The sequence below is a fragment of the Rutidosis leptorrhynchoides genome, chromosome 9, assembly GCF_046630445.1.
Source record: "Rutidosis leptorrhynchoides isolate AG116_Rl617_1_P2 chromosome 9, CSIRO_AGI_Rlap_v1, whole genome shotgun sequence".
Lineage (NCBI taxonomy): Eukaryota > Viridiplantae > Streptophyta > Magnoliopsida > Asterales > Asteraceae > Rutidosis > Rutidosis leptorrhynchoides.
Genome location: NC_092341.1, coordinates 10,909,856 through 10,923,978, shown reverse-complemented (window position 1 = coordinate 10,923,978; position 14,123 = coordinate 10,909,856). Strand labels below are relative to the sequence as shown.

The 14,123-nt window shown below is 28.9% G+C and overlaps 1 protein-coding gene across 7 annotated transcripts; it reads right to left on the bottom strand.

Moving 5' to 3' along the window:
* Window positions 1-337: 337 nt before the first annotated feature.
* Window positions 338-13,251, bottom strand: LOC139867282 (uncharacterized). 7 transcript variants are annotated; one of them, XM_071855628.1, is made up of 7 exons: window positions 13,011-13,251; window positions 3,105-3,159; window positions 2,743-2,990; window positions 1,861-1,913; window positions 1,267-1,488; window positions 1,010-1,178; window positions 338-525 (listed from the first exon to the last, which is right to left on the bottom strand). In XM_071855628.1, coding segments are annotated over exons 1-5 (393 nt in total). In that variant the 5' UTR covers window positions 13,047-13,251; the 3' UTR covers window positions 338-525; window positions 1,010-1,178; window positions 1,267-1,487. The 7 variants fall into 7 exon arrangements, 6 of the variants coding, with proteins under 6 accessions (XP_071711729.1, XP_071711728.1, XP_071711731.1 ...); XM_071855627.1 differs by having other exon boundaries at window positions 1,010-1,112; XM_071855630.1 differs by having other exon boundaries at window positions 1,267-1,366.
* Between the last annotated feature and the right edge of the window lie 872 nt (window positions 13,252-14,123).

Here is a 14,123-nt window from a genome sequence, read left to right as displayed (position 1 = left end):
GAATGGTGGTTGGTTGAATGCTTTGTTGAACTTGTAGTTCAGTTTATTGTAGTTATTAGCACGTGTCTTAGATTGAGTTGTATTTGCTAGATGGCCTAATATTAATTTAGTATTTAGTGACAATAGAGGCAAACCTAATGTATTGTAGTAGTTTGAATTTTGACTTTCATGGGCTGTGTGTTTGCCCAGCCAAGAACATGAACTGCTACATATGAATATAGCTACTTATATCACCCGTTACCCAAATCATCATTGGTATCGTTTCTTCTAATCCCAATAATAATTGACAATGAATACCTTCAAACAGAATGAAGAAATGTACAAATAATCCGTTTCATAAAATATAGCAATGAACTAAATTCATAATACCTTTAATTGTTTGTGTTTTGTATCTATTGATATAACTGTGTATCCGCTTATTTTATTTATTCAAGTACACCAATTCATAAACAATGAAGTAAACTTGTCCTTTTTGAAGAGTTGAATTCTTGATCTCTAATCTTAAACCAAGTTATCCCTCAAGAGCTGCGATTTATTAAAAAAAGAAAGAAAAAAATATCAGAACTTTGATACTCATGTTTATTTCATAATTGAAGGAAGCTACATAAACGGTTCAAAAACAAAAACAAATTATCTTTAGGTGAGTTAAATTACCCTAATAACAAAAAAAAAAAAAAAAGAAAACATGAAACTAAAGTAAGCCATGCCCGTAGCTCTAAGAAACTGGACATATTTTTACCAAGCTCCAAAAAACACAACCAAGCAGTTAAACAACATATATAAAAATTTAACACAAATATCCTATATAAGGAATGGTACAAAAACTTGAAGTTTTAGCCACATGTTTTAAAGAATTCCTAAATTCTGGTTATTCGAGAAATTAATATGCAATTAAAAAGAATGGCGGTATTATAGAAAAGATAAAAAGTGAGTTACACTAAAAAATAATTTAAGTTGCAATAGTTAGATGATCAATCTCAAAACAAAAATCTAATCGCGATAGACTTACCTTTTTGATAAGCATTCAATAGTATCAGTAGTAAGAGTTGATCTATTTTTATCCGCTAATGCACTGCTGCCATCCTACTCGGAGAAAATCCCGCGATACAGACCTGTAGTCATTGTAAGCCTTTTCATAATCGCGATACAGTGGTATGGGTTGATCTATTTTTTGGTACCTAAAGAGCATTTTTTCATAAGGCAGTAAAGTAAAAGGATGTCTCAATGAGAAATTAAAAGTCAAACATTCTCTTTAAACTCACATACTTTTGCATCAAGTATTTGGATGATCACCGCATATCTGAAGAATCAAGCACACATGAGAATGGTACTAATTACATATTTTGTTTAATCCATAAATGCTTGTCTGCCAATCAAAAAGACGAAGGGAAGGCAAAGTAATTGGGGATAAATGATGATGTGATTCAGTGAGGCAGCAACAATAATGGAAGAAAATTCAGCTAGTACAGCTACATTTCTCTGCGAATTCTACAAATCAAAAAAAATTTAATAGGCACACTCCTGAATTGAAAAACATTTGTGATTATTATTGAGAATTCTCAATTCTATAGCTTTATACATATAAAAACACACAAATTATATATCTTATGATCTTTGATACTATGTACCGTTGCAGTTTCATTTTTATTCAGACCCAAAAAGCTTATAGATCTTTATAACCAATGCTGACATTTAAAAGCAAAAATACATTTTACAAGAAATAGCCTCCACACTTCCCCATTCATAAATCCATAATTGTAACAATATTATTCAATTATTTACTGCATAAGAAATTGGGAAAACATTGTTTAACCTTTAATACAAAGATCAAACACAAAAACTAAGATAAAATAAACATACCAGAGCTTGGGCAGTTCGGGCAGAAAAAACCTTCGTCCACGGGAACCCTGACCCTAAATATAACAACCATCAGTTCACATATATCATCGAATGTAAACGAAACACTAATCGCAATCGCAAATAGCAACCATTTCTCCTTTCTTTTGAAGATGAACACCCAGATTCAGGGTTTGAAATTTCTTTTGAAGATGAACACACAGATTTAGGATATAATTTAGCTAAATGGGTTAAATTGAAATAAACAAAACTTCTAATCTAAAAGGGAAGCATGGAATATACATAGCAGCAACCAAATTGCTTTAAGTATATAATTTCCTAAACTATTGTATTCAGTATAACTATTCATTGCGGGTGAATCATAATTGACACGTTAACTATAAAAATAATGGACAAAGAGTATTTCGGTTTCAACCAACTTGCTTTCCTTAACCGTAGTTCCAACAAGTTACACTAAGTGCCCCATCTTACATTTGGATATAGTCTTATTCGACTTACGTTTTAACAAAAAAAACTTAATAAACCTCAAGCTAATCATGTAAAATGGGACGTTTTACACACTTGATAAACCTTTTAAAAAGAAACTTTTAATAATGTAAATCACAAAACTAAAAAGGACCATTTTAACCTGTCACTTGGAGATTTACACTTGAAACAATACACCAGGTAATTGACAGCCCAGAAACATATAAAATAGCATATACCAAACATCTTACTAAGGATACATAAGCATTAATACTACTTGGATACAAATACATATTATCTAGTAACTAAATAAGTTACACAAAAAAACTAAATAACAAATGTACCAAAATATGTTAACCACCTACACGGTTAGATACTAATACACTCGAAAATAGAATTCAGTAAAAAAGGAAGACATACCAGCTTTGTAATGATCAAAGGTTCTTCTTTTAAAAGGGAAACGAACTCCTTCACCTTCATATGAAATACTCTAGCAACTACATCCGCACGACCAGTCGCAGACAGGTTAAAAAATCCGCCTACATAGCTTTTAAGTAATGACATAAACTTGAAAAATATCATAATCGTTCTTCGTACCAAAAAGACGGCACCGCAAAAACTACAAACACACTCACACTCACCCACGTCACTATAGTAAGTAATCACCCCTGCCCAACAAATAACAGAAATAAAAACAAAATATCAACATTCAGCCATACCACATAACCAAGACAACTACAATCACACATAACCACCAATTGAGAAAAGAACAACAATCGTACCTTCAGCTGCAATCGTAGGCAACTGTAAACAGGATGAATCAGTTGCAGGCGATACTGTCACACCCCCCAAAATGGACCAGGGGTAATTGTGACCAATCATATCATAACACAGTTGTATAAACGAGAACGACTCTATATGAGACTTTTTAAATAAAACCTTTGTTAATAAAACAGCGGAAGCAGTAATACATGTTTACATTATTATTAAAACGTAAAATAAATGTTTATGAACTAAAATATAATATGCGATGTGGACTCCATGCAATCATCAAATCTATCAATTCAAAGTTGCAAACAGCTAGCTCAATCATCACCTGAGACAAAACATGCTTAAAGTGTCAATCAAAAAGGTTGAGTGAAATTCACAGGTTTATAAATAATATCCAAAGTTTTAGACCACAAAATTTAGTTTAAAGTTGATTGATATAGAAATATCAATCTAAAAGTGTTGCTGCATTTTATAATATCGCTACTAAACAAGTTTACCCTTTGACACCTTGTACTGTCAGTGTCATGGAATCATTATTATGTAACCAAAGACCAACGGTCGAATGGTTAGAGACGTTACTCTCAATAGGCCTACTCACAATAATTAAGTTTGCATTTATATGTAGCAATTAACGATATTACGGTAGGGATTTAGCATGAATCAAAGCAAGACAACATAGTTAACAGTTGAGTACTTGTGTCTAAGCGTAAAACAGTTTAAAAGCAAGCATGTGTCTCACCCCAAGTTGTAAACAGTTATGAAATAGTAAAAATGGGGCTATGAAGTTCACCTTAGTAGCACAAAAGAGTATTCCACGAAAGAATTGAATGGAAGGACGTGACCGAGATCTCAACCTAGAGATAGAACGTATGATCAGACATTGCCTAACAGACAATAGTATATAGTACTATATTGATAGTAATGGTTCACTAAAGAATTTCCATTTTCGGAAGGTTACTATTTATGGAAAGTTTCCACTTATAGTAATTTTCCAATTTTAGAAAGTTCGGGTTAATCTTTAGCAATACGTTGTACAACATTACTCAAACTTCGTTGCTATTAAATAAGTCAGGAATGACCAGATGTAACCGGGGGACCAGGACTCTTGACCAGAATCTAATTCATGGCATTCGAGATCCACAAGCTTACCCATAAATGGCAACCTAGACATCATTCACTTACGACCGTGAGTAGCGATGAAGTTCACATGAATTGTACATTATCTTTAATTAACCTTCACTTTAGGTTTATATGTTATTATATATGTTATATTATATTTATTAATGTATTAACAATTTGATTATCTTATATTATATACTATAAGTTATTATTATTAAATTAGTATAGTTATAAAATAAATGTTTATTAATAATGTATTATTATTAACTTACATTATAATCATTATACTTTATTATATAGTATACTTAGTTATTAACCGTAAGTTATAATAATAATATTAATTTAGTATATGTAATATACTTATGTTAATCGAAAATCATACTAATATATGTTAATTCGAGTATTAATTCATTAAATATTATATTTATAATTTTTATAAACTTAGTTAATTATACAATTCAGTGGGATATTTTATAAAAATAATTTTATCAAGTTTTTGTATTTATTTCCCACTTTTCTTTATATATATACTCGGTTTATATTAATCAAATTTAATTAGATAATAAATATTAAATCGACCTAAATAAATAATTTTATATTTTTTACAGGTTCTATATTATGTAAAAATGTTATAAAAATTATTAAATCAAATTTTATATCAAAATATTATTTATTTAATGTTTTCTAATTATTTAACCATTGTAATCGGCCTATAATTAAATAAATAGGAAAAATAAATTAAAATTAATTTTTTTATTTTTTTAAAGTATCTAGTGATGCTACTAATCATATAAAAATTTTATAAAAATATTTAATACACGTTTGTATTTATTTTGTATTTTTTTTAATATTTCTCTCGGTTTAGAATAATGCAAAAGTAAATTCTTTTTAAATAATAATCATCCCATTTATTTAATTTTTATAATTTTCACTTGTTTATAAAATTATAATAATCTCAAAAAAATTTAATTATTTTTATTACTGTTTAATATTTTATTACGAATTTTATATTGTTTTTATGTTTAAATACTACATAATTCGTATTTAATTATAAATAATATTCCATAAATTATAAAAATTATTTTTATACATCATAATACTTATAATACTAATTATAACATGTAAAAATAATTTATATATATTAAATTTGAATTTTTAAAGAATATACAAAAAAATAAAAGCAATTCGATAAAAAATATAGAAAATACCTCAAGTACTTTCCCAAGTTTGTGAGAGAGTTTTTTCAAAGATTTGATACAAGTTTTTATGAAATGGAAGTGGGTATTTATAGGAAAAAATGGTTGGTGAAAAGAAAAAATATAAATAAAATAAAGGTGTCAATTTTGACAAAAAATAAAAACATGTTAAAAATCTTTTTAATAAGGTTTTGTTTTTGAAAATATTTAGTCAAAATTCATGGGCTCATTATTTAATTTATAAAAAAATCTCTTTTTTTATAAGCTAAAAATATATATATAATGATTGAAATAACTTATCATTTAATTAATAATTATATTTCATATAGTTTTAAATGTAATACGCATTAATATTAATATTAACTAAAGTTATTTTATATAATTAGTGTAAACTTTAGTTAACAAAAAGTGTTGACTAAAAATAAATATTTGATCAATGTCAAATTTAATTATATATTACGTATGGATAACAACCCTATAGTCAAATTATTCAATTCAGGTATGGAAATATGAGGGTTGTTATAGTACCTACCCTTTAAAAGAAATTTCGTCCCGAAATTTAGTTGTTTCCATTAATCGGTGTTGTTCGTACATAGACGAGGATATTTACGTTTTATTTGGTTTTCACGTTCCCAGGTATGTTCGGGGCCTTGCGTGAATTCCAACAGATAGAATATTGTTCTGTTTCAAGAATTAAAATCATACAAACCATAATTTCTACAAGTTCTTCTACAAAGTGCATTTTATTATTAATGAGGAGATCATTCAAAATGATGATGTTATACAAGTCATTTTAGTAAATTGGATATATAAAATGTGTTATGAATAATATCGAGCTCATTTAAAACCTTGAGTGGTTATGCCACAATATTAGGGTAGACAAAACAGAGAGTAGTTCATGAAAATTATAGTTATGAAGTTTGATAGAGATCATCATTGTTTACAACAAGAATATTGAAATGATGAATATAAGTTGAAGAATAAAGTTTTATCACTATTGAATAATATGGATAAAATGATTCGATTATAGGAAGAGTATAAACGAAGCTATCGTAAAAGAGTGAATGAGTAAATTAAATGTTTGACTTAACTTTTGACGTAGTCACGATTGATTTCCGGAATTCAAGGGATTAAAGGAAATCTTCATAATCTATAAGATTTGATTCTCCGGTATTTACGGAATTTTGGGATTTCTTTGATTAAATGCGGTGAATTGCCTCGATTGCTGTGTTTGGAAATTTTGCTATAAATTAGCTTCTTCCGTTTCATTATCTTCACCACTTCTATACTTTCTTCCCAGATTCATATTTCCAAAAAATTTGTTAATATGCTCAATCCCGTATTGATACTTGTTATTATATTGACCATATATGTAGTCATGCTTCTTTTTCTTTTACCACCAGAGGAATCTATTTACTTCTACTATGCTCTTGGGGTTATACTGTTTTTAATTCTCCCGTGTCTTTATGTTGCTATACGCATTGATATACACGATTTGTAATTTCCGTTTTGATATCGAGCTTTGATTTTTCCTTATATGTCGGAGCTCTTTACCTTTTTATTCTGCTCTCGACTCTAAGTTAAGCGAGTAATGGTCCAGAATTTGTAGGTATGAAGTTTCGAATGAACCTAATGTTCTAAGCATAATATCACGATTTGATTTGGTAAATTACCAGAATTACTAAGGATAGAACTATCAAGAATATATGTTCTTGATATGTTCAGAGATTAAGTAGAATGTAAGAGTCGTGTAACATGGCAAATGATGATTATAAAGTCTATGAATCATCATCTTCCATTAAAAATTTAGCATGACTTACTGTAATATAATCACGTTGGCCTGACGTCATTATATTATACTAACTCATTCTTCAATTTCCAACATTTCTTCAAAATATTTATAATTTAAGCTTGAATTTTACTGAATATAGAAACTAAAATAGTTTCCTTTATAAAGATATCGTAAAGAGATACTTAATTGTGGACAAGAATTGTTATGAAAATATCTTCAGAAATATAGAGGATATTTATAACGACATTTTGGAATTTCTAAGATCGAAGGTTGATGAAGAAAAATTTCCCGCAAGCTTTTAACATAACTTCGGAGCAAGATATTCTCTAAAGATTTCATCGGATCCAGAATTACCTGGATTCTTTGAATATAGGGTTTGGTCCTTGTATTTGTCCTTGGTCTCCTCCATGGTTAGCTCAATCCGTTTTTCAGTTTCAAATTTTCTTTTGAGCTTTTTCAACGTACCATTCTTTATAATCAAACTTTTGGCCATTGAGACCATCTACAATTTTGCTGTTTCCTCTGCATTTAATGCAGCCATATTTGATTCATCGGTTATCAATCCGAGATGGTTTCAAGAAATTTCGTTTTTAGATGATTAAATACTGATTGTAATCGTCAACGGATCTAATGGTTGATGAATAGGCGTTGTTGATTTCAAAAGTAATGAAAGATAATTTCGGTGGTTTGATGTGATAATTTTCATAGAATACGAATGAATATAATTCATGAATATAGTGATCTTTAGGAAGATTACACTTGCTAAAGCTTTACTGGATTCTGATATGTCCAAATCAGAATAGGTAATTAAATTTGTATGAAAATAGTTGTTCTTTAGTGAACGGATACATATGTGGATGTAAGTAGTATAGTTACTAATTATTGAATCAGAATTTGAAGAATGTACAATGTAAGATATTAATGTGAGATATAAATATTTCTCGGGTTTTACCTACCCGTTAAAATATTTTCACAATTAACAGTTTGTACAAAAGGATTTTTAATTACAATCTTTATGAAGATATACGTTCATATATGTATTCTTCACGTATAATATAGATTTAATGAGTTAATATACTATTAAACTCATTTGATTTGCAGTTGAAGCGAGAATAAATAATCTTCAAAACTTGAGAGATTACATAATCATCGCAGAATCTTTCTTTAATGAAGTTATGAATTAATACTCCATCGTTCATTGTTATTGACATACCTCGGTATATGATGTTGATGCTCGTGGAATTCTTGTGAAATTCACAAGGCACGAATGATGTTTTCTAAAGACTTTTGAGTACATCGAAAATGAAAGTGTAAAACCAAACATGTATTTGAATAATACACTTAGTTTATTATGAAATGGAGTTTATTGTGATGAAGCAGTGATTAACGATTATTAAGTCATTAACGAGGGATGTACATCATAGCATATTAGTGATATGAATTAACCAAGTAGTACATACTAGTTAAGATTCACACGTAATAGCTTAATATGAAAAGATTTATTATTGTTCCAAACCATATATATATAAAGTATACATATATAATTTTCAGGAAGAATGAGTCAATACATCTTAACTCATTATTACTAATATTCCTTGGTATCTATGGGGCGTATGATGTTGATATCCGAGGTACAGATTATGGTGTTTGTTGTTGGTGAAGCTGATGCTGTTGGTGGTGATGCTGTTGGTACTGGTGGTGATGCTGGTTATGCTGCTGGTGCTGCTGCTGGTGCTCGTAGGTTTCGCACCATATTCTCCAGAGCCACCACTCGAGCACGAAGCTCATTGTCTTCTTCTATTATTCCAGGGTGATTGGCGGTTCGGACAAGTGGATGAATAAGATCTAGAATTTTAGATATTATATATTCGTGACTGGATACCCTAGAAATGAGGGTGAAAATAGTGTTCCGAACGGGTTCGCCGGTAAGTGCTTCAGGTTCTTCACCAATAGGTGAATTCGGTTGGTGGAAGGGATCACCTTCTTCTTGTCTCCATTGATTAAGTTTACTACTAACCCATCCCCAATTCATCTAAAATAGATGATGACTAATTGGTTGGTTCATTCCGGTTACACTGCTATTGGAGCTCGAGGAGTTCGAGGAATCAAGTGAGAAATCCATATTATCTGATCGGAATAAGGGTTTTTGTTATGAGATGAGTGTTGAATATTGAATGATATATTTGTCTTCTTGATATACGTATATATAGCAAAAAGATTTTCGTAATTTACGGAGGAAATTTAGGAAAAGTGTTAGACAAAGTTTATTAAGATAGATATGATAAGATATAATAAGATATGATGTGTCTATAATCCAATAATAGCAGTATGACGTGTCGAGATCATAAAATTATAAGTATGTAATCTGATAATCTTTCGATTAAAGACTTTCAATTCTTAATGGCCTATTCAGGTCTAGGGGCTTGAGCTATAGGATCCTTTAAATCGGTAATCCAAACCCTTCCATTCTAGAGTTTCGTAGACGCCATCCGTCAAGACAATTCAATAACGAGAAATAAAAGGTATAAAAGTAATGAATATGAGTAGTGATGACATTATAATGTCTTTGAGATTCTCGATAACTCAATGACATTTTTCGGTTCGCAAACTGATGCATAAAGGCATAAAGCATATAGGTACGTGATATAACAGGGAGTTATATACGTTTGAGTATGAATAGTAACAAATATAGGAGTTTCAAAAATTTATGGATAATATTTCATGTAATACATATGTAATACACAAAACCATGATAAATGACATAGAAATGTCTAGAACGGTGTCGCATTTAAATGTGGTGGCGAAATTGAATTGTACTTAGGAGAATGAGCAGAGTTCTTAGATTGGCTTGGCATTCTAAGATAAGTAACGTTTCTAAAGTATAGTGTAGCATTTAACAGTTAAAGGCAACAATTAAAGGCACTATAGTCAAAGGAAGTTGTAGTCCTACATTGCTAAGGTACCTAATTGTATAAGGCACACATAAAATGCAATCCTGGTTCTCTACAACAACCTGCTCTGATACCAATCTGTCACACCCCCCAAAATGGATCAGGGGTAATTGTGACCAATCATATCATAACACAGTTGTATAAACGAGAACGACTCTATATGAGACTTTTTAAATAAAACCTTTGTTAATAAAACAACGGAAGCAGTAATACATGTTTACATTATTATTAAAACGTAAAATAAATGTTTATGAAATAAAATATAATATGCAATGTGGACTCCATGCAAGCATCAAATCTATCATCACAAAGTTGCAAACAGCTAGCTCAATCATCACCTGAGACAAAACATGCTTAAAGTGTCAACCAAAAAGGTTGAGTGAAATTCACAGGTTTATAAATAATATCCAAAGTTTTAGACCAAAAGATTTAGTTTAAAGTTGATTGATATAGAAATATCAATCTAAAAGTGTTGCTACATTTTGTAATATCGCTACTAAACAAGTTTAGCCTATGACACCTTGTACTGTTAGTGTCGTGGAATCATTATTATGTAACCAAAGACCAACGGTAGAATGGTTAGAGACGTTACTCTCAATAGGCCTACTCACAATAATTAAGTTTGCATTTATATGTAGCAATTAACGATATTACGGTAGGGATTTAGCATGAATCAAAGCAAGACAGCATAGTTAACAGTTGAGTACTTGTGTCTAAGCGTAAAACAGTTTAAAAGCAAGCATGTGTCTCACCCCAAGTTGTAAACAGTTATGAAATAGTAAAAATGGGGCTATGAAGTTCACCTTAGTAGCACAAAAGAGTATTCCACGAAAGAATTGAACGGAAGGACGTGACCGAGATCTCAACCTAGAGATAGAACGTATATCAGACATTGCCTAACAGACAATAGTATATAGTACTATATTGATAGTAATGGTTCACTAAAGAATTTCCATTTTTGGAAGGTTACTATTTATGGAAAGTTTCCACTTATAGTAATTTTCCAATTTTAGAAAGTTCGGGTTAATCTTTAGCAAGACGTTGTACAACGTTACTCAAACTTCGTTTCTATCAAATAATTCAGGAATGACCAGATGTAACCGGGGGCCCAGGACTCTTGACCAGAATCTAAGTCATGGCATTCGAGATCCACAAGCTTACCCATAAATGGCAACCTAGACATCATTCACTTACGACCGTAAGTAGCGATGAAGTTCACATGAATTGTACATTATCTTTGATTAACCTTCACTTTAGGTTTATATGTTATTATATATGTTATATTATATTTATTAATGTATTAACAATTTTATTATCTTATATTATATACTATAAGTTATTATTATTAAATTAGTATAGTTATAAAATAAGTGTTTATTAATAATGTATTGTTATTAACTTACATTATACTTTATTATATAGTATACTTAGTTATTAATCGTAAGTTATAATAATAATATTAATTTAGTATATGTAATATACTTATGTTAATCGAAAATCATACTAATATATGTTAATTCGAATATTAATTCATTAAATATTATATTTATAATTTTTATAAACTTAGTTAATTATACAATTCATTAGGATATTTTATAAAAATAATTTTATCAAGTTTTTGTATTTATTTCCCACTTTTCTTTATATATATATACTCGGTTTATATTAATCAAATTTAATTAGGTAATAAATATTAAATCGACCTAAATAAATAATTTTATATTTTTTACAGGTTCTATATTATGTAAAAATGTTATAAAAATTATTAAATCAAATTGTATATCAAAATATTATTTATTTAATGTTTTCTAATTATTTAACCATTTTAATCGGCCTATAATTAAATAAATAGGAAAAATAATTTATAATTAATTTTTATATTTTTTTAAAGTATCTAGTGATACTACTAATCATATAAAAATTTTATAAAAATATTTAATACACATTTGTATTTATTTTGTATTTTTTTTATTATTTCTCTCGATTTAGAATAATGCAAAAGTAAATTCTTTTTAAATAATAATCGTCCCATTTATTTAATTTTTATAATTTTCACTTGATTATAAAAGTATAATAATCTCAAAAAAAAATTTAATTATTTTTATTACTGTTTAATAATTTATTACGAATTTTATATTGTTTTTAATTTTAAATACTACATATTTCGTATTTAATTATAAATAATATTCCATAAATTATCAAAATTATTTTTATACATCATAATACTTATAATACTAATTATAACATCTAAAAATAATTTATATATATTAAATTTGAATTTTTAAAGAATATACAAAAAATTAAAAACAATTCGATAAAAAATATAGAAAATACCTCAAGTACTTTCCCAAGTTTGTGAGAGAGTTTTTCTAAAGATTTGATACAAGTTTTTATGAAATGAAAGTGGGTATTTATAGGAAAAAAATGGTTGGTGAAAAGAAAAAATATAAATAAAATAAAGGTGCCAATTTTGACAAAAAATAAAAACATGTTAAAAATGTTTTTAATAAGTTTTTGTTTTTGAAAATATTTAGTCAAAATTCATGGGCTCATTATTTAATTTATAAAAAAATCTCTTTTTTTTATAAGCTAAAAATATATATATATATATAATGATTAAAATAACTTATCATTTAATTAATAATTATGTTTCATATAGTTTTAAATATAATACGCATTAATATTAATATTAACTAAAGTTATTTTATATAATTAGTGTAAACTTTAGTTAACAAAAAGTGTCGACTAAAAATAAATATTTGATCAATGTCAAATTTAATTATATATTACGTATGGATAACAACCCTATAGTCAAATTAGTCAATTCAGGTATGGAAATATGAGGGTTGTTATAGATACAACATCCGCCCAAAATGTGCACAATACTACGGTCATAAAAGAATAAAAAGATAACTAAGTACCACAAAACAAATATAAAATAAGAGGAAAAACATACCCACAATATTATAACTTCCAATGAACGGGAAACCTCTCGAATAACAAATACCAGAAGCATAAGTTGTAATTTCATAGGAATAAATAGAAAAACAAATTTAAAAATAGAAAAAACCCTAATTGAAATAACAGATATATGAAAAATCATCTACAAATCATAAAAGTCTGAAAAAAGAGCAAAAACCCTGAATGAAATAACAGATTTATAAAAAAACGATATTACTTGAGATTTTCGTGAACCCCAAATCTGTTGTGATTAATAAGGGATCGTCTGGATGTTGGTACACAAATTTGAGAGAAAATAACTCTATTACTCACAAGAATAGTTTACAGAGTATTACAAAACTCAAAAAATAAAAAACACTCTCAAACTAACACACTAGAAATTCTCACCACTCTCTAGGGATGTATTCACTCTTGGTTAGGATTACACTTTAACTCACACACACGAACTAGGTGTGATTACACTTTTCTAAATGATTTACAAATGAAGGTTTCCACCTCTATTTATAAGAAAATTTTGAGGAGGTGGAAAAGTGTGAACGGGATGGTGTGAACGCAAAAAAATGGTGGCTAGCCGTAATAGTTTTCAATTTTGCTACCTCCATATCGATAGTCAAAATCGTCAACTTTGAATACCTAGTATCTTCTAGATTGCGGGCTAGAATGGAGACATCTAGTGGCATCTAGAAGATACTAGATTACGGCTGGAAGTTATCAATTTTCCCCCTCCAGCCGTATACAGGGAAAACACATTCCGGTTATGTCTCTGCATAACTTTAGCTTCTCTCGAGTCACCACTTTTGTCAACATATCAGCAGGATTCTCCTTTGTATGGATCTTCACGAGTCTCAACAGTTGTCGATCAATTACCTGGCGAATCCAATGATAGCGAATATCAATATGTTTTGTACGAGAATGGTACATGGAGTTCTTGCTCAAATCTAGAGCACTCTGACTATCACAATGTACCTTGTACTCCTTTTGCTTGATTCCAAATTCTTAGAGATAACGCTT